Source organism: Hyla sarda, chromosome 3 (assembly GCF_029499605.1).
Source record: "Hyla sarda isolate aHylSar1 chromosome 3, aHylSar1.hap1, whole genome shotgun sequence".
NCBI lineage: Eukaryota > Metazoa > Chordata > Amphibia > Anura > Hylidae > Hyla > Hyla sarda.
This window is the reverse complement of record NC_079191.1, coordinates 82,045,860-82,064,493: the sequence shown is the minus strand read 5'-3', so window position 1 is coordinate 82,064,493 and position 18,634 is coordinate 82,045,860. Positions and strand designations below refer to the sequence as shown.

At 44.3% G+C, this 18,634-nt stretch overlaps 1 protein-coding gene across 1 annotated transcript in view; it reads left to right on the top strand.

Annotated features, from left to right (window-relative positions):
* LOC130360975 (serotransferrin-B-like) overlaps positions 1 to 9,041 on the top strand; it is a 56,822-nt gene extending 47,781 nt beyond the window's left edge. Inside the window, exons 15-17 of the mRNA XM_056563535.1 lie at positions 2,982 to 3,166; positions 6,036 to 6,228; positions 8,907 to 9,041. Of these exons, the coding sequence (XP_056419510.1) occupies positions 2,982 to 3,166; positions 6,036 to 6,228; positions 8,907 to 8,941 (413 nt within the window). The 3' untranslated portion in view covers positions 8,942 to 9,041. The remainder of the gene's footprint in view (positions 1 to 2,981; positions 3,167 to 6,035; positions 6,229 to 8,906) is intronic.
* The last annotated feature ends 9,593 nt before the right edge of the window (positions 9,042 to 18,634 follow it).

Genomic DNA, 18,634 nt, shown 5'->3' with positions numbered 1-18,634 from the left:
AGATACCTCATATGTCTATGTAAAGTGTTCGGTGGGCGCAGTAGAGCGCTCAGAACCGAAGGAGCGACAAGGGGATTTTGGAGAGTACGTTTTTCTGAAATGGTTTTTGGGGGGCATGTTGCATTTAGGAAGCCCCTATGGTGCCAGAACAGCAAAAAAAAAAGAAAAAAAAACACATGCCATACCATTATGGAAACAAGACCCCTTGAGGAACGTAACAAGGGGTACAGTGAGCATTTAACCCCACTGGTGTCTGTCAGATCTTTGGAACAGTGGGCTGTACGAAATTTTTTATTTGCACAGCCCACTGTTCCAAAGATCTGTCAGACACCAGTGGGGTGTAAATTCTCACTGCACCCCTCATTACATTCCGTGAGGGGTGTAGTTTCCAAAATGGGGTCACATGTGGGGTTTTTTTTTTTTTGCGTTTGTCAAAACCACTGTAACAATCAGCCACCCCTGTGCAAATCACCTCAAATGTACATGGCGCACTCTCCCTTCTGGGCCTTGTTGTGTGCCCCCAGAGCACTTTGCGCCCACATATGGGGTATCTCCGTAGTCATGAGAGATTGCATTACAAATTTTGGGGGGCTTTTTTCCCTTTTACCTCTTGTCAAAATGAAAAGTATAGGGCAACACCAGCATGTTAGTGTAAACAATTTATTTTTTTACACGGGCATGCTGGTGTAGACCCCAACTTCACATTTTCATAAGGGGTGAAAGGAGAAAAAGCCCCCCAAAATTTGTTAGGCAATTTTTCCCGAGTACGGCGAAACCCCATATGTGACCCTAAACTGTTGCCTTGAAATACGACAGGGCTCCAAAGTGAGAGCGCCATGCGCATTTGAGGCCTGAATTAGGGATTTGCATAGGGGTGGACATAGGGGTATTCTACGCCAGTGATTCCCAAACAGGGTGCCTCCAGCTGTTGCAAAACTCCCAGCATGCCTGGACAGTCAACGGCTGTCCAGCAATACTGGGAGTTGTTTTGCAACAGCTGGAGGCTCCATTTTGGAAACAGTGGCGTACCAAACGTTTTTCATTTTTATTGGGGAGGGGGGCTGTGTAGGGGTATGTGTATATGTAGTGTTTTTTACTTTTTATTTTATTTTGTGTTAATGTAGTGTAGTGTTTTTAGGGTACAGTCACACGGGCGCGGGGGGGGGGGGGGGGTTACAGCCAGTTTCCCGCTGCGAGTTTGAGATGCCGCGCAAAATTTGCTGCATCGCAAACTTGCAGCCTGATACTCACTGTGGATCTCCAACTGTTGCAAAACTACAACTCCCAGCATGCACAGTCTATCAGTGCATGCTGGTAGTTATAGTTTTGCAACAGCTGGAGGCACACGGGTTGGGAAACAGACAATGTTTCCCAACCAGTGTGCCTCCAGTTGTTGCAAAACCACTACTCCCAAACATTCTCAGGCATGCTGGAAGTAGTAGTTCGGCAACATCTTTAGAGCCAGATGTTGCCGAACTACAACTCCCAGCATGCTTGGAGTTGTAGTTTTGCAACACCTGGAGAACTACAGTTTGCAGACCACTAATACAGTGGTTCCCAATCTGTGCCCTTCCAGATGTTACAAAACTACAACTCCCAGTATGCCCTTACTATCCAGGCATGCTGGGAGTTGTAGTTCTGCAACATCTGAAGGGCCAGATGTTACAGAACTACAACTCCCAGCATGCCTGGACAGTAAGGGCATGCTGAGGATGTGTAGTTTTGCAACATCTGGAAGGGCACAGTGGTCCCAAAACTGTGGACCTCCAGATGTTGCAAAACTGCAACTCCCAGCATGCCCAGACGCCAAAGGCTGTCTGGGCATGCTGGGAGTTGTAATTTACAGGGTCCCATTACAGCAATGCATGTCACTTTACGGCGACGTGCATTGCTGTAAAGGGCCCGACCGCTGCTGAAATTCCACTCACCTGTCGCCGCCGTCTTCATCGCCGGTATTCGGGTCTTCAGGGACGAGGTAAGTACCAGGGCCGGTCCCCAGCACTCCCCCGTCCCCCGCAGCGTCCTCCGGTCTTCCTCCCGTCCTCTCTGGACTTCCAGGGGCCGGGCAGGGCGGGAGGAAGTAACCGCCCCCCCCCCCCTGCGATTGGTTGGTTAACTAACCGAAGAATCGCAGGGGATCGGCATGGTCCTGGCTGTCTGTGACAGCCGGGATCATGCGAAATTACCTGCCGATCAGCCCGGTATCGCCGCAGATCGCAAGGGTGATTTCCCTTGCGATTTGCGGCGATCGCCGACATGGGGGGCCTACATGGCCCCCCTCGGCGTTTGCCCTGGATGCCTGCTGAAGCATTTCAGCAGGCATCCGGTTCCGATCTCTGCCCGGCGTGCGGCAGAGACCGGAAAACGCCAGGGCGTATGGATACGCCCTGGGTCCTTAAGAGGTTAAAAACAACAACATTATATGTGTATATAGAATAAGGCAGTGTTTTCCAACCAATGTGCCTCCAGCTGTTGAAAAACTACAACTCTTTGGCTGTCCAGGCATGCTTAGAGCTGTAGTTTTGAAACAGCTGGAAGCACACTGGTTTGAAACACTGCTATAAGGTATTTCTGATGACTGTCCTAATCTATAATCCATGGCTACCAATATTATCTCTTCCACTGGAAACCCCAGGTCATACTCAGCCCACTTTTTTCAAGGAGAAGAAATGGCGCGGATTCACAAAGGAATTCAGCTAGGATATTTTACTTGCTGAATTCCATAGTGTGAGCATGCCCTTGTGGTTAATTTAAAAATTGAAGGGTGTACTCTTTAGATAAATGTCTGATCTTAATGAAATATTAGCAATTTTAATGGTTGTCATTGTAATAATGTGCATTATAAAGAAATCTGTAAGTTATTCACATTTAATGGAATATGTCTATACAGCCACTTTCTCAGTATACGGTAAGCCACCTGTCTGCTGTCATATGATGACCTGTAAAAGTCCATCTATTCATTGCTCTTGGGCTTCATTTAGGTAAAAACCCAGCAGAATGGTCAAGGAAACTGAAGTCAAGTGATTTTGAGTTGTTATGCCTTGATGGCTCTCGTGCATTGGTCAGCGACTACAAAACCTGCAACCTGGCTGAGGTGCCTGCCCATGCTGTCATTACCCGGCCAGAGAAGAGGAATAGTGTGGTAAAGATGCTTAGTAAACATCAGGTAAGGGATATAGAACATCATCAAGTCATCTCCCAGCATCCCTATGTCAGATTCCAAAGCTGGCCTGGTATCCTGATTTAGACCCCCGCCTAGGTCTAACTAGTGCAAGAACCAAAAGACCTGACTCCACATCAGAAAACATCTACTGTTTATACTCGAGTATAAACCGAGGCCCCTAATTTTACCCCAAAAACCCAGGAAAAGTTATTGACTCGACTATAAGCCTAGGGTGGGAAATACATCATCACCCCATGTAATCATCCAGACCCCTGTCATCATCCCCCCCTTCATCATCACCGTCAATCTTTTCATCAATGGTCTTCAACCTGCGAAACTCCAGATGTTGCAAAACTACAACTCCCAGCATGCCTGGACAGCCATTGGCTGTCCAGGCATGCTGGGAGTTGTAGTATTGAAACCTCTGGAGGTCCGCAGGTTGAAGACCACTGCAACCTTCGTCATCATCCCCCCCCCCCTTCATCATCACCGCCTGTCAATCCCTTCATCAGTGGTCTTCAACCTGCGGACCTCCTGAGGTTTCAAAACTACGGTGAAAATGGACAGCCCACAACGACTAACCATCCCCACCGGACGGTCCCTGCAGCTTAGATGGCCCGGACCAGCTCACCCTTCCTTCCCACCGAGGGGAGGTGAGTAGAAAACTAAAGGGGCGTCTGGATGATGACGAAGGCCGCAGTGGCATGCTGGGAGTTGTAGTTTTGAAACCTCTGGAGGTCCGCAGGTTGAAGACCACTGATGAAGGGATTGACAGGCGGAGAGTTCACTCGAGTATAAGCCGAGGGGGGGCGTTTTCAGCACGAAAAATCGTGCTGAAAAACTCGGCTTATACGGTACTCATCTCCAGCCATACTCATACAGCACAATGTACAGTATATGAATTATTAATTATTTTAGAACTTGCTGCACAGCACCAGGTGGGTGTCCCAAGAGAGTTCTTAACACAGCAGATGAAATACATAAATGTACATTTAGACTTAAAGAGTAACTGTCATCAAACTGTATTTTTTAAACTAACTCAGATTATATTCCCTAACTACTCCTAACACCCCTCCTGTCCTTAAAAAAAAAATTCGGAGCTTTAAAAAGCTGTATATAATACCTTTCCCCTTGCTCACATTGTGTGAGCTCCTGGCAGGAGAAAGTGGGCATTCCCCAGCAGGTGTGACGTCACTGAAGCCTGCGGGAGCTGTGCCTCGCCATGCCCCCCACACACTTCCTGAGTTTGGTCTCCTGCCAAACTAGCTGTTTGACTTGCGGCAGGGAACAGAACAGAGCCACCTAGTGGCTGTTTTTTCAATCACATTAAAAACATATAAAGGTTGAGAATTTTAACAGCAAGTAAATAGCAAAGTGTCTTATATTTAGATAAGGAACAATATATTAAAAGTTTAGCTTGGTGACAGGTACTCTTTGAAGGAAATCTGTCACATATTACAGTTACAGTCTATAAGAAATACTTCAGGTGGAGGAACTGAGCAGATTGATATAATTTTTTGGGGAAAAGATTCAGTATAATTCATAACTCCTCATGCTTATTCTGGGTTTAGGAGTCCAGCGAGTGGTCCTAATTAGTGATTGACAGCTTTCTTTATAATAAGGTGCATACAAAGTTAACTATAAACACAGTTAGGACTGCCCGCTGAACTTCTAAGCCTCGAATGGAACGATGTTTAGATAAATAAATAATAGTTATATCAAACCTTTTTCCCACACATACTTATATCACTGTGTTCAACTCTTCCTGCTCTGTAACATGATGTCTGTAAATTTACGGGGGGTACTCTGATAGAAAAAAGGTTTCAAATAAACTGTTGCCAGAAAGTTAAACAGATTTGTAACCTGTACTTATCCGCTGCTGTATGCTCCAGAGGAAGTTGTGTAGTTCTGACCACACTGCTCTCTATCAGTGTCAGGAAATGTTCGGAGCAGGAGCAAATCCCCAAGCAAACCTCTTCTGCTCCAGACAGTTCCTAACACGGACAGATGTGGCAGACTGGAAAGAACTACATTACTTTCTCTGTAGTATTCAGCAGCTGATAAGTACTGGAAGGATTAAGATTTTTAAATAGAAATTATTTACAAATCTGTATTTGTGAACTAACTTTCTGGCACCAGTTGATTCAAAAACATTTTTTTCTTCCACCAGAGTACCCCTTTAACAGCATTTCAATGTGACAGATTCACTTTAACACTTCAGTGCAGTTCTATACAAGCTTACATGGAGACTCTACAGTCAAACATAACATTTGCCCCATCCACTCTCAATAAGATGCTAGATAAATTCTAGATAATAAAGCATTGAGAGTACTGGTTTATACAGAGTATGGAATATACATAGATTTAGAATATTAATCTTGTTTCTCTTACTCCTAACAGCAACACAATCATGAGATCTCTTTGCACCTGTGCAAATGTTCGACATTGGGACTTTTAATAGTAACAGAAAAAAAAAAGTTCCTGTCCCAGCCAGGAATATATTAGGGGGTTAAACCCCACTTACTGTGAGTTAGTTATAAAGAAATAGATAATAACATGGAGGAAGTCTTGTGCTTCTGTTGGGAAACAAGATTAACATTCTAAATCTATGCTTCCCTAGCATCCAACAGCAGCACAATGATGGGGATCTAGTGAACAGCACACCTATTGGGAGGGACCCCCTGACAGACAGTATTTAAGACAGACCTTACCGTAAGTGGGGATTAGCTCCCTAATTCCTGGCTGAAGGCACACATACACAGAGACAAAGACATCATTGTGCTGCAGTTGGATGCTAGGGTAACAGTCTTTAATCAATAAGTGGCATGGATACCAATTGAAAGAAGTTTCTGTCTTTTCTAACCCTTTATAGTCACTGTTTGGGCGGAATGGAATCCAGGCACAGAAATTTCAGTTATTCGGCTCTAAGGAAGGAAAAGATCTTCTCTTTAAGGATTCCACCCAATGTTTGCTTGAGATTGATCAGAAAATGATGATGGAGGATTTTCTAGGAAAAACCTACTACTCAGCAGTGTCTTCCCTTAACAAGTGCTCCACTACATCAGGTATTTACTGTATGGAACCCAGTCTTTACTTGGATCTTCATATATAAAGCCTGGAATAAATTTTTATTTCCATACAAAGGGAGGGACTCATAATTTGCAGAATTCCTGACTCTGATTTTCTAGCTTGCATTTCCCTTATGCTAATACCAAATACGAAAAATTTCTCATATTGTCACGAAGACATAATATTGGTAAATTTTTCGAATGACTTTTTTGCCTTATGGATTTCTGCTCCACCCAAAAAGTGGAGTAAGATTATTAACTTTTTTTAAATTCGCAAATACTAAACGTTTTTTTTAAACCTTACATCAGCTTAAAATAGGCAAGTAAGACACAAGCGCATGAAAAATATTCCAAAGTTAAGATAGATAATAAAGGTAAGATATTAAAGAGGATGTCTGAGGAGCAGAAAAAGTCCTATGTTTTCTTGTTCCCAGTACTCACTTCCGCCCTCTCCTAATCTTGGACAATATCTTGTGGGATCTAGAGAAAGGGGAGAAGGCGCTCCATGTGCGGGATCAGCAGATCTAGTATGTGGGGGAAGGGGAGGATATTCCCAAGCCGCTTACCAAAGATGGTTGTGCGCCCACACACAACAAGGTCTAGCGTGATATGAATGGTAAGGTTCACTGCAGCCCTCCTCAGTAGATAATGGAACGGGAGTAGGATGACCGTAGAGTGAGGAGTTAGTCCGGCGCAGAGAGGAACCGTCAGGCCAGGTTAAAATCAGAGGATTTATATACAATAAATCCTCTATACCTTGTGGGGGAAACCAGTGCCAGTACAAGATGCCCAATAGCTACATGATGTGACCGCAACATCATGCACTATTGGTTATCGCGTGGGGGATGTGATTTCACCTGTATGCTATGACTGTAATGTTAAATTCCCCCCCCCCCCCCCCATTGCATTTACAGTTTAGACATAGAGGGTATACTCTATCAGGTCATCTATGGCTCCCCGCTTTCTACACAACTAAATAAGTTAACAGGTAAAAATAAGGCATAGCCCCTTTACTATCTGACATCACTCTCACTAGGGCTGAAATCAGACTGTCGATAAAATTAGGAGCCAAAGGGTATTGGGCGAAGCAGGAATAGTAGCGGAGAGTTGAGGCTGGCATATGCATTAGCATATGAGAGCAAAGATTTTCTCTTTAGAGTAGGGTCACACATGCCGTATTTTGCTGCATATTTGCTGCTGTATATTTTCCTACTATGAACACCTATATGTGCACAACGTGCACGAGCAATAACCCCAAGAAATTATAAAGATAAAATGAATAAATAACTTTGTGTAAAAAATATATATATATTTTATTTAATTCATGACTACAACAATATATTCCACATAAGGACAGAATAAAAAGGCATAAAACACAGTATAAAATAATGTAGTTTATGATGTATGTATATCTATAAAACCTGCAAGGAGTGGGAGGGGGAGCCCATGTAAATAGCTTGGCAAAATATGGCCAGTTGATAGACCTCTATGCTTACTAAAAACACTGCTGCGTGATTGACAGCCGGGTCCCGCCGCCGAGCAGGAGATCATCAAGACGAATGCATACGTCCTGTAGTGGGAAGGGGATACAATACAAGTTTTTCTTAGCTCAGTAGATAAATGTGTGTTTTGTGTCTATGAAAGCTTCTACACAGAGCTATAGTTTGCTTAATGGGGTGCTCTGCTGCTAGACATCTTATCCCTTATCCAAAGGATAGGGGATAAGGTGTGTGATCATGGATAAGACCCCCCGCGATCTCCCTCATTACCCAGCAATCTAAACAAACGGCGGGTTCCAGCGGCAGGTGGTCGTGATGTCACGGCCATGCCCTTCATGACGCATGACACACACCCTTCATTCATGTCAATGAGAGGAGGCATGACAGCTGACGCTCTCCCTCCCATAGCCATGAATGGAGGTGCGTGGCCGTGACCTCACAATCACAACCGCCCACTCCAAGCGTTCTGAACAAAACGCAGGGGCACGGGAGTACCCCTTTAACTGAGAAAAGGCCCTTTGACATTTTCCCTTTAAAATGTGCCTGAACTCCTTCCCAACATTTCACATTCATGTACATCAAATATTTGGTCCGCGTATAAGGAAAAGGCTTAGCAGCAGAGCCCACTTTCTATATGTTGAGTGTTGGCTGCTATCTGCAGCTGGCACTCACTATCAGCAGCCAGGATCAGAGATAGCTCCGATCATGGTTGTTTAACTACTAGATGCTGTTTTCAAAATTAAATGCTGCATCTAGGTCAGTGTTCAAACAGTGTGCCTCCAGCTGTTGCAAATCTACAACTCCCAGCATGCCCGGACAGCCGCTGGCTGTCCGGGAATGCTGGGAGTTGTAGTTTTGCAACAGCTGGAGGAACACTGTTTGGGAAAACATTAATTTTGATGATTAGATGCCAAATATGACTCCGATCTGGGCTCTGTAATAGAGTTCATATGGCCTTATCGATGGAAAAATAAAAATGTTCTTAGAAAGCAGAAATAAGCTTTTGATATTTCACTTGCCGATAGAAGACTGGTTGCAATACACTTCATCATAGATCTCTAACAAACAATGTCAGACACACTTGCTTCATGGCTAACATTTTAGATCCATGTCTATAGAACAATTCTCTGTGATCATATAGGACTGTTACTCATATCTGTATCTTTCTTTCCACAGATCTGCTCTCTGCCTGTATGTTCCACAGCTGTTAAGTAAGTTTGGTGTGAAGAATTAGAACTGGTGCGCCATGTCATACCCAATCTTCATCTCTCTTCAACAACTCCTTTTTATTTTTCAATAAATTTTACAAACCTGATGATATATTGCTTTTGTGTTTTCACTTATTTCATCATTTCAGTGTATTTAGCACATAGGGCTACTATAATGCCCTGTTGTCAGTAATTGCTGCTTTAGTATAGGGCAGGGGTCTCAAACTCAAATTATCCGGGGGCCACTGGAGGTAGCAGCTGGGTGAGGCTGGGCCGCACGCGCCCATTACATATAATGCCCTCATCATACACCAGCAACACCCTCCACCAGCAGTAGCACCCCCATCATCCACCAGCAACCCCTCCATTCTCCCTACCCCGTGTGGTAATAGCATGAGCTGACGGATGATGGGGGTGCTACTTCTGGGGGTTCCCCAGATTAGGTAGGCAGCAGGTTCCACACATTAGGTAGGAAGCAGGTTCCACACATTATGTAGGCAGCAGGTTCCCCACATTATGTAGGCAGCAGGTTCCCCACATTAGATAGGCAGCAGGTTCCCCACATTAGGTAGTAGCAGGTTCCCCACATTAGGTAGCATTTTCGATTACCCCCCCCCCCCGACTCACACACAGACACACACACATAGACAGACGCACACGCACGCATATTTTATTTATTTTATTTATTTATTTATATAGCGCCTACAGATTCGGCAGCGCTTACAATTATGGGGTACAAACAAAGACAAGTATCAGACATAATATTACACAATAACTATTCAAACAAGAGGTGTGGGGATATGTTGAGGATATGTTGGGGATATGTTGGGGATATGTTGGGGATATGTTGAGGCCAATTAAAGAATGTTATAGGCCTGTCTGAAGAGATGTGTTTTTAGGCCACATTTGAAACTATGGATGTTGTTGAGTCTGAGGGATTGAGGGATAGCATTCCAGAGAACCGGTGCAGCACGAGTGAAGTCTTGGAGACGGGAGTGAGAAGTTCGGATTATAGAAGATGTTAGTGTGAGGTCATTAGCAGATCGACAGACACCCACACACACACACACACAGACACACACACACGCATGGACAGACACCCACACATGCACACACACATACAGACACACACACATAGACAGACACCCACACATGCACACACACATACAGACACACACACATAGACAGACACCCACACATGCACACACATATAGACAGACAGACACACACACACACACACACATAGACAGACACCCACACATGCACACACACACACACATGCAGACACACACACATAGACAGACACCTACACATAGACAGACACCCACACATGCACACACACACACACATACAGACACACACACATAGACAGACAGACACCCACACATGCACACACACACATACACACACACACATAGACACAAGCAGACACCCACACACGTGCACACACATATAGACAGACAGACAGACAGACAGACACACACACACACATAGACACAAGCAGACACCCACACACGTGCACACACATATAGACAGACAGACACACACACACACACATAGACACAAGCAGACAGACACCCACACATGCACACACACATACAGACACACACATAGACAGACAGACACCCCCACATGCACACACACACACACATACAGACATACACACACACATAGACAGACACCCACACATGCACACACACACACACACATAGACACAAGCAGACACCCACACACATGCACACACATATAGACAGACAGACACACACACACACACACACACACACACACATGCACACACACATGCACACACACATAGACACAAACAGACAGACACCCACACATGCAAACACACAGACACAAGCAGACAGACAGCCACACATGCACACACAGACACACACACAGACACACACACATAGACAACCTTACCTGTCCTGCACTGCGCTTCTCCTCTCCGGAGTAGAGAAGAATTGTGTGTCTTGAAGCGTTCTGTGTCCCGAATAGCTGAGGAAAGTGCTGAGTCACTGTGCTGAGTGCTGAGACACTGTGATTGGTTGATGGGGGGGGGGGGGGGGTGCAGTCTCTGCTCTGCTCAGGACACAGAACTGCTTCAAGACACAGTTTTCTTCACTACATACCTGGCGCGGGCCACAAACTTTCGTTCTGCGGGCCGCAAATGGCCCGCGGGCCGGGAGTTTGAGACCCCTGGTATAGGGTGACAAGTGCCATATTTATTTTCTGCAGCTGATTTTGCTGCCCATTAACCTCAATGGGTAGGAAAATTATGCAGCAACAAAATATAGCACGTGTGACCCTACCCTTAGTGGATTTTTTTTCGGTATTTTCATCAGCTTATAATTTTTTACGTATGTATAAAAATTATGGCCATATACCGTGGCCCAACTTACAATATAAATTGGTTCGAGGACGACCATTGTATGTTGAGACCATAACTCTATAGAATCCTGGTAATTGGTTCTGAAGCCCCAAAATGTCATCTAAAAATAGGCAGAAGTGGGGATTAAAGAAAACTAAGTAGATAACGAATATAGATAAAGCAAGTCCTCACATATAAAAGTTTTTCACTTTTTTTTATTGCAGTGTTATAGCTCCCATAGGAGGCTATAACACTGCACACACTGATCTTTTACATTGTTCAATGGTTTCTCATAGGAAACCATTGATCAATGATTCTGCCGCTTGACTGCTCATGCCTGGATCTCAGGCACTGAGCAGTCATTCGGAGATCGGACAGCGAGGAGGCAGGTAGGGGCCTTCCAGCTGTGTCTCAGCTGTTCAGGATGCCGCGGCGATCCCGAACAGCCCCCTGAGCAAACCAGCAACGATTCACTTTTCACTTTGACCGCCGTGTCTAAAGGGTTAATAGCGTGCGGCACCGCAATCAGTGCCGCACGCTATTAGCCACGGGTCCCGGCCATTGTTAGAAGCCGGGCCCAACCCGCTATGACGCCGCGTTATAGAACAGTACAGGTACGCCTTGGGTCCTTAAGAGGTTAAGCTGGCCGTCCACTCAAGATAGTTGTCAGCTGTCTCTCCCCATAAACATGTATTCCTGACTTAGCCAAGTGGTGTTATAAATGCATCAAAAATGACACCTGTGAAATATTCTGTAAAATGAAGTTATACCGTACTGTTAAAGGGGTACTCTCAGAGTTTGGAACAAACAGGTTCCGAACACTGGAGCCGGGAGCTCGTGATGTCATAGCCCCCACCCCCTCATGATGTCACGCCCTGCATTGAGGGGGCGGGGTGTGATGTCACGAGGGGTGGGGCTATGATGTCACGAGCTCCCGGCGCCAGCTCCAGCATTTGGAACAGTTTGTTTTAAAACAGTGAGCAGCGGAGTACCCCTTTAAGCATTGGGAAGCATAATAAACAGGTAAACAATGCCCTCTGGTGGACAATAAATATATTATTACTTTGAGTTTTCAGACATTTTTATTTCAATTTCTAGTATGCAATCAACATATGTACATAGGGGCAGTGCTATCTAAATAGATTGTAAGCCAAGGGAGGGAAATTTACGTAGTGCTCACCTCTTATCTTCAGTCTCAAAATACTTTATTTGGAAAACAGCATCAGTGTACACAATTCCACATCACAGATAGAGAGAAAGCAAATGGCCCCTACACACAGGGCAGCGGCGATGGCTCCATTTCGCAGATATACCGCTTGGTGAGAAGCCCCATAAGTACAGTAGTTTTAGTGGTGACATGCAGTGACCACCTCATCCTACACATTTTGGGATCAGCCATAAAAGCTCCACCTAAATCCACATTATTTTGGAATCCACAGCTCTTCACTGCTGTTTCAGACACAAAACCTCTGTATTCTCATTCAAGTGAAGGAGTCTCAGCGTGGAATAAACCCCCCAAAAATGTGTCCAGAATACAGGTCTGTACATTCTACTGGCTGGCGTAGGTGTTGGGTCCTTAGTATAGGCTAGTGTTGAGCGGCATAGGCCCTATTCGAATTCGCGATATTTTGCGAATATATGGACGAATATCCGTCATATATTCGCTAAATTCGCATATTGGTAATATTCGTGTTTTATTTTCGCGTATGCGAAAATTAGCATATGCGGAAATTAGCATATACTAAAATTAGCATAAGCGAAAATTCGCATATGCAAATTTTCACATATGCGAAAATTTGCACGCTAGTCTCACACAGTAGTATTAGAGCCTTCTTTACACCACTCAAGCTGGAAGCAGAGAGGGGTGATCACTGTGAATATTCGCGAGCAACACTAGTATAGACCATCGATGCCAATTCCTGAAAAATTCCTGCAAAGCCTTACTGTCACTTATGTAAGCTTTTAACTTGTTGTCCAGACATGTCAAAAGATTAGATCAAATTGGGTCTCCGTTGTAAGAACCGCTGTAATTGTGAGTTTTAAAGCACGTAGTTCATTATAATCTATGGAGCACGTTAGTTGGATCTGGTGGCTGGCTAGGGAGTGATTTATCAATGTTTGCTTACGTATTCCTTTTTTTAGTTCTTTTTTTCTTACAATTTGTTTTGCTTATGTGTGACTGATTTATCAACTGCTTCAGCCTGTTGATAAATTTCTTTCATGTAAGCAATTTTTTATGCTTTGGTAGTGGCTTTTTCTGCTCCGTGTCTGAGCTGGAGTAAATTTAGTAGGTTTTTTCATGCAATGCGACTTTTTTGCGACTTTAACACTTGATAAATCTCTGACCACTGCAAGTCAAAAATCACTTTTTGCTTTGGTAAGCAAGAAAAAAGAGAGTAGTCGCACGTGCGACTTTTTTTGTGACAATTTTGAGCAACAAAAAAAAAAAAACTACTAAATGCTTTGATAACTGCCCCCTTATATTGATAACAGATGTTGGGTTCCGACAGTTTTTGGTTGAAATTTCCGTAGGCATTGGGATTTACACCCAATTTTCTTTCAGATTTTTTTATGGCGTATACATCTGTATCAGTGTCACAGTAGAGATCCTTGGGCCCACTAAATAAATTTACTCTAGGACCCTCCAGAACATGTGCATATTCACTTTTAGAAGGTTTCCTCCAGGACTACAGAATTGAAGGCTTATCATTAGGATAGAAGAATTTGTGTCAATAGTATAGGCTACACAAACACCAGATGTTGGCCCCACAGACTATTTATATATAACCAAATTGTAAAGTAAGAAGTGTCGTTAAAACGTACAGTGTATTATAGCATATTAAAATCACAAACTAAATACAGTGCTAAATACCCAAAATAATAATGGAGACAAAAATATATAATATAATACACAACTCCAAATTGAGGAGAAAAGAGGATACCAGTAAGGGTGCATTCACACCACATTTTTGCGATACAGTTCCCGTGTACGTTTTCAATGTGAAAACCATACGGAACCGTATTGAAAACCATATGCATTGACTCTCCATTGAAAACTGTATGCCAAAAGATGCATCAGGTTGTGTCCGTTTTGCGTCTTGTACGGTTTTGCCCGTTTTTTTCCCCGCCTACCGCGGTTTTTGGTCTGGGTGAAAAACCATATTAAACCCTATACTTTTTTTTTTTTACATGGGAGTCAATGAGAACCTTACAGAACAGTATGTGCGTACGGTTCCATCCGGTTTGCACCATACGGTTTTTGATTTTTTTCTTGGAATTTCAATCAAACAAGTGAAACTTTATTCATAATGGAGTGAAAAGTTTAAAACGTATATGTTTTTTTCTTAAAAAACGGATGCAACCGGACATCATTTTTCAAATTTGTACACGCTTTGATACAGTTTAATCTGGTTTTAGGGAATCAGTTTTTCATCAAAAACCTGATACAGGAACTGTATTGCAAAAACGTGGTGTAAATGCAGCAAGAAAATCTTATTACTGTCCCTGGAGACAGATCATGCATTCCTTATGGATGCTCGGAGTGCATATTAGTTGGACGGCAAAGGGTAACCTATGCACATGTTCCTTGATTTTTCTAGATGTGGTGTGAATGCACCCTTACTTGTATCCTCTTTTCTCCTCAATTTGGTGCTGTGTATTATATTATATATTTTTGTCTCCATTATTATTTTGGGTATTATCATAAGGATAGGCTAACGGTATCAGATTGTTGGAGTCCTAACTCCCAGCACTGATCAGTTGATGGAAGGGGTTTGTACCACATCCCCTACATTGTTTACCAAGCCAAGTGCCATTCCTTTAAAGGGGTACTCTGTGGAATTTTTTCTTTTCATATACACAGTGTTACAGTTGCGCTCCGGTCAGAGCGCTTTCTGTCCCCGCTGTCGGCGGGGCTGAGATTCGCAGTGCGGGATGCGCACTGCGAACAGATCTTGGTTGTCTGTCTTTGTCTGTGATTGTCCTATGCCTGAGTCAAGTCCTGTTCCCGAGTCAAGTCCTGTTCCCGAGTTAAGTCCTGTTCCCGAGTCAAGTCCTGTTCCCAAGTCAAGTCCTGTTCCCGAGTAAAGTCCTGCTCCCGAGTCTGTGTACCTGTTCCTAGTTCCAGCCTGTCCTGTACATGTGTTCCTGCCTTGTCCTTCTGCCCTGCCAGCCACATCCTGCCCGCCATGTCCTGCCAGCCACGTCCTGCCTGTCTCTGCCTGTGCCACGTCACCCCCCAGCTACCTGTGTGGACAAGTCGTGCCAGGGGTAGCGACCTGGGTGCCACCTGCCGCAGCAAGACCATCCCGCTTTGCGGCTGGCTCTGGTGAAAACCAGTGGCACCTTAGACCCCGCTCCCTGGCACGGCTCAAGTCTTTATCCACATAGGCCCAGAGAATCCACCTCCTGTTGTCCACCTGCCGTGATTCCTAACAGTAAGATCCGGCCATGGATTCCGCTGGGGCGCTTTTGTCTGATTTTTTGGGTCTTTTCAATCTAACCTTGGATTCTGCTGTAGTACCTCTGCCTGTAGTCCTTCCCACTGTCGTGGTCCGTCAAGCGCAACGACGGAAGTTACTTTCAGCGATGAAGCAACAGCTTTTGGCCTTGCAACAGCAGCAGGTACCACTATCTGGCCCACTACCAGTTCCTGCAGTGTCTCCTGGTTCTCAGCTATGCCTGTCTGTACCTCGTCTGGAGTCTCAACATCCTTCCTTGCTACCAACTTTGCCTGTTGCCGAAGTGGTCTTGGATGTGGACCATTTGCCACGTCGTTTTATGGCAAAAAAAAATTTTAAATGGCTGCGTCCTTAACCCCTTAAGAACTCAGGGTTTTTCCGTTTTTGCACTTTCGTTTTTTCCTCCTTACCTTTTAAAAATCATAACCCTTTAAATTTTCCACCTAAAAATCCATATTATGGCTTATTTTTTGCGTGACATCAGTCATTTTACCCAAAAATTCACGACGAAACGGAAAAAAAATCATTGTGCGACAAAATCGAAGAAAAAAAGCAATTTTGTAACTTTTGGGGGCTGCCATTTCTACGCAGTGCATATTTCGGTAAAAAAAATGACACCTTAAAAGTGACCAAAATACGCTTTTTTGGATTTTTTTGCGCGTACGCCATTGACCGTGCGGTTTAATTAATGATATATTTTTATAGTTCGGACATTTACGCACTCGGCAATACCACATATGTTTATTTTTATTTACACTGTTTTATTTTTTTTTATGGAAAAAGGGGGGTGATTCAAACTTTTATTAGGGAAGGGGTTAAATGACCTTTATTAACACTTTTTTTTTACTTTTTTTTTGCAGTGTTATAGGTCCCATAGGGACCTATAAGAGTGCACACACTGATCTCTCATGCTGATCACTGGCGTGTAGACATGTGCAATTCGTTTCGGAACGATTACTAAACTTAACGAATTTTCCCGTTTTCGGGTGTTCGTTATAATCCGAATGCACGAAAAAAAAAATATATATTTCCGAAAAAGAATACGAATACGAATATACAGTTAACGAATGCATTCGTTAAGCAACACATAACGAATAATGCATGTTAACGAATAACGAATGCATTCGTTATGAGTAAACCGAATGTAAGGAATGAATTAGATTCTTTTCATTGGGTTTACCTGAGGAAAACTTGCCTTCCTACACAGAGAAAACTGCAAAAAAAGGTGAAAACAACAAGAATCCTAAGGTAACACCTGCTATTTATTACAAAAGAGGATCAGCAAGTGAAACTAATGTGCATTTCGTTTAGTAACGAATGCTAAATTTAACGAATTTTACAGATATAACGAAAGATCCGAATTAACGAATGCATTCGATGTTATTAACGAATGCATCCGAAAAAGAAAGAAATTTCCGCGGATGCATCCGCAAACCGAATATGACGAATGCACAGCATTCCGAATATTCACAGAACCGAAAATTTTTAAAAAACAAAAACGAACAAACGAAAAAAAACAAATTTTTGGTTCTGCACATGTCTACTTGCGTGTATTAACACGCCTGTTATCAGTGTTAGCGGCGCTTGACTGCTCCTGCCTGGATCTCAGGCACGGAGCAGTCATTCGGCGATCGGACACCGAGGAGGCAGGTAATGGCCCTCCCGGTGTCCTGCAAGCTGTTCGGGACGCCGTGATTTCACCGCGGCGGTTCCGAACAGCCTGACTGACTAGCCGGGATACTTTCACTTTCGCTTTAGAAGCGGCGGTCAGCTTTGACCGCCGCTTCTAAAGGGTTAATACCGCACATCGTCGCGATCGGCGATGTGTGGTATTAGCCGCAGGTCCCGGCCGTTGACGAGCGCCGGGACCGACGCGATGTAATGCGGGGTCGTGCTGCGACCCCGCTTCATATCGTGGGAGCCGGGGCAGGACGTAAAATATGCCCCCCGTGTCGTTAAAGGGTTAAAGGGGTTATCCACCATAAGGTGATTTTAGTACGTACATTCCAGACAGTAATGGACATGCTTTGGAAGGAGCCGTGCTTGTCTTGGGGCTAAAAGTTGTGATATTACCATAAGGCTGTGGCTAACTTTTTGTGAACTGGCTATTTCCTGTTGGAGTGGCCTCCCACTACAAGTCCCATTATTCCCTGTGTGTAAGTGTGAGGTAATTTTCCTCCCTCCCACACATCAGCCATCCCAACCATTGAAACACACCTGTGCTCCCTTTAATGCAATAGACAAGTGTTTTCTAACCAGAGTGCCTCCAGCTGTTGCAGAGCTGTAGAATGATCCCTCCCCCCCCCTTCCCTGATCAAGTGGTTGTTCCACCCATTGAAGTAGACAGGGTCCCTGTCATCACATGACTAGTGATGTAATGTCTCAGGCCTCACTGCAACCTGGGAAAACCTGAGACAACACTCATTTGGTATGCTGTTAAAAATAAACTTAGGGGCAAATATCACAGAAGAATTGCGAGACCACCATGAAACACAGATACAGACACTATGTGATATCAGTTAACCCCTTAAGGACCTAGGACGTATCGGTACGTCCTTGGTCCTGCTCCCGTGATATAACACGGTAACCCCGCATCATATCACGGCGGGCCCGGCGTCATAGTGAAGCCAGGACCCGCCGCTAATAGCGCTATTAACCCTTTAGCCGCGCGCTCAAAGCTGAGCCACGCGGCTAAAAGTGAAAGTAAAAACTGCCAGTTAGCTCAGTGGGCTGTTAGGGATAGCCGCGGCGAAATCGCGGCATCCCGAACAGCTTGCAGGACAGTGGGAGAGTCCCTACCTGCCTCCTCGCTGTCCGATCGCCGAATGACTGCTCAGTGCCTGAGATCCAGGCATGAGCAGT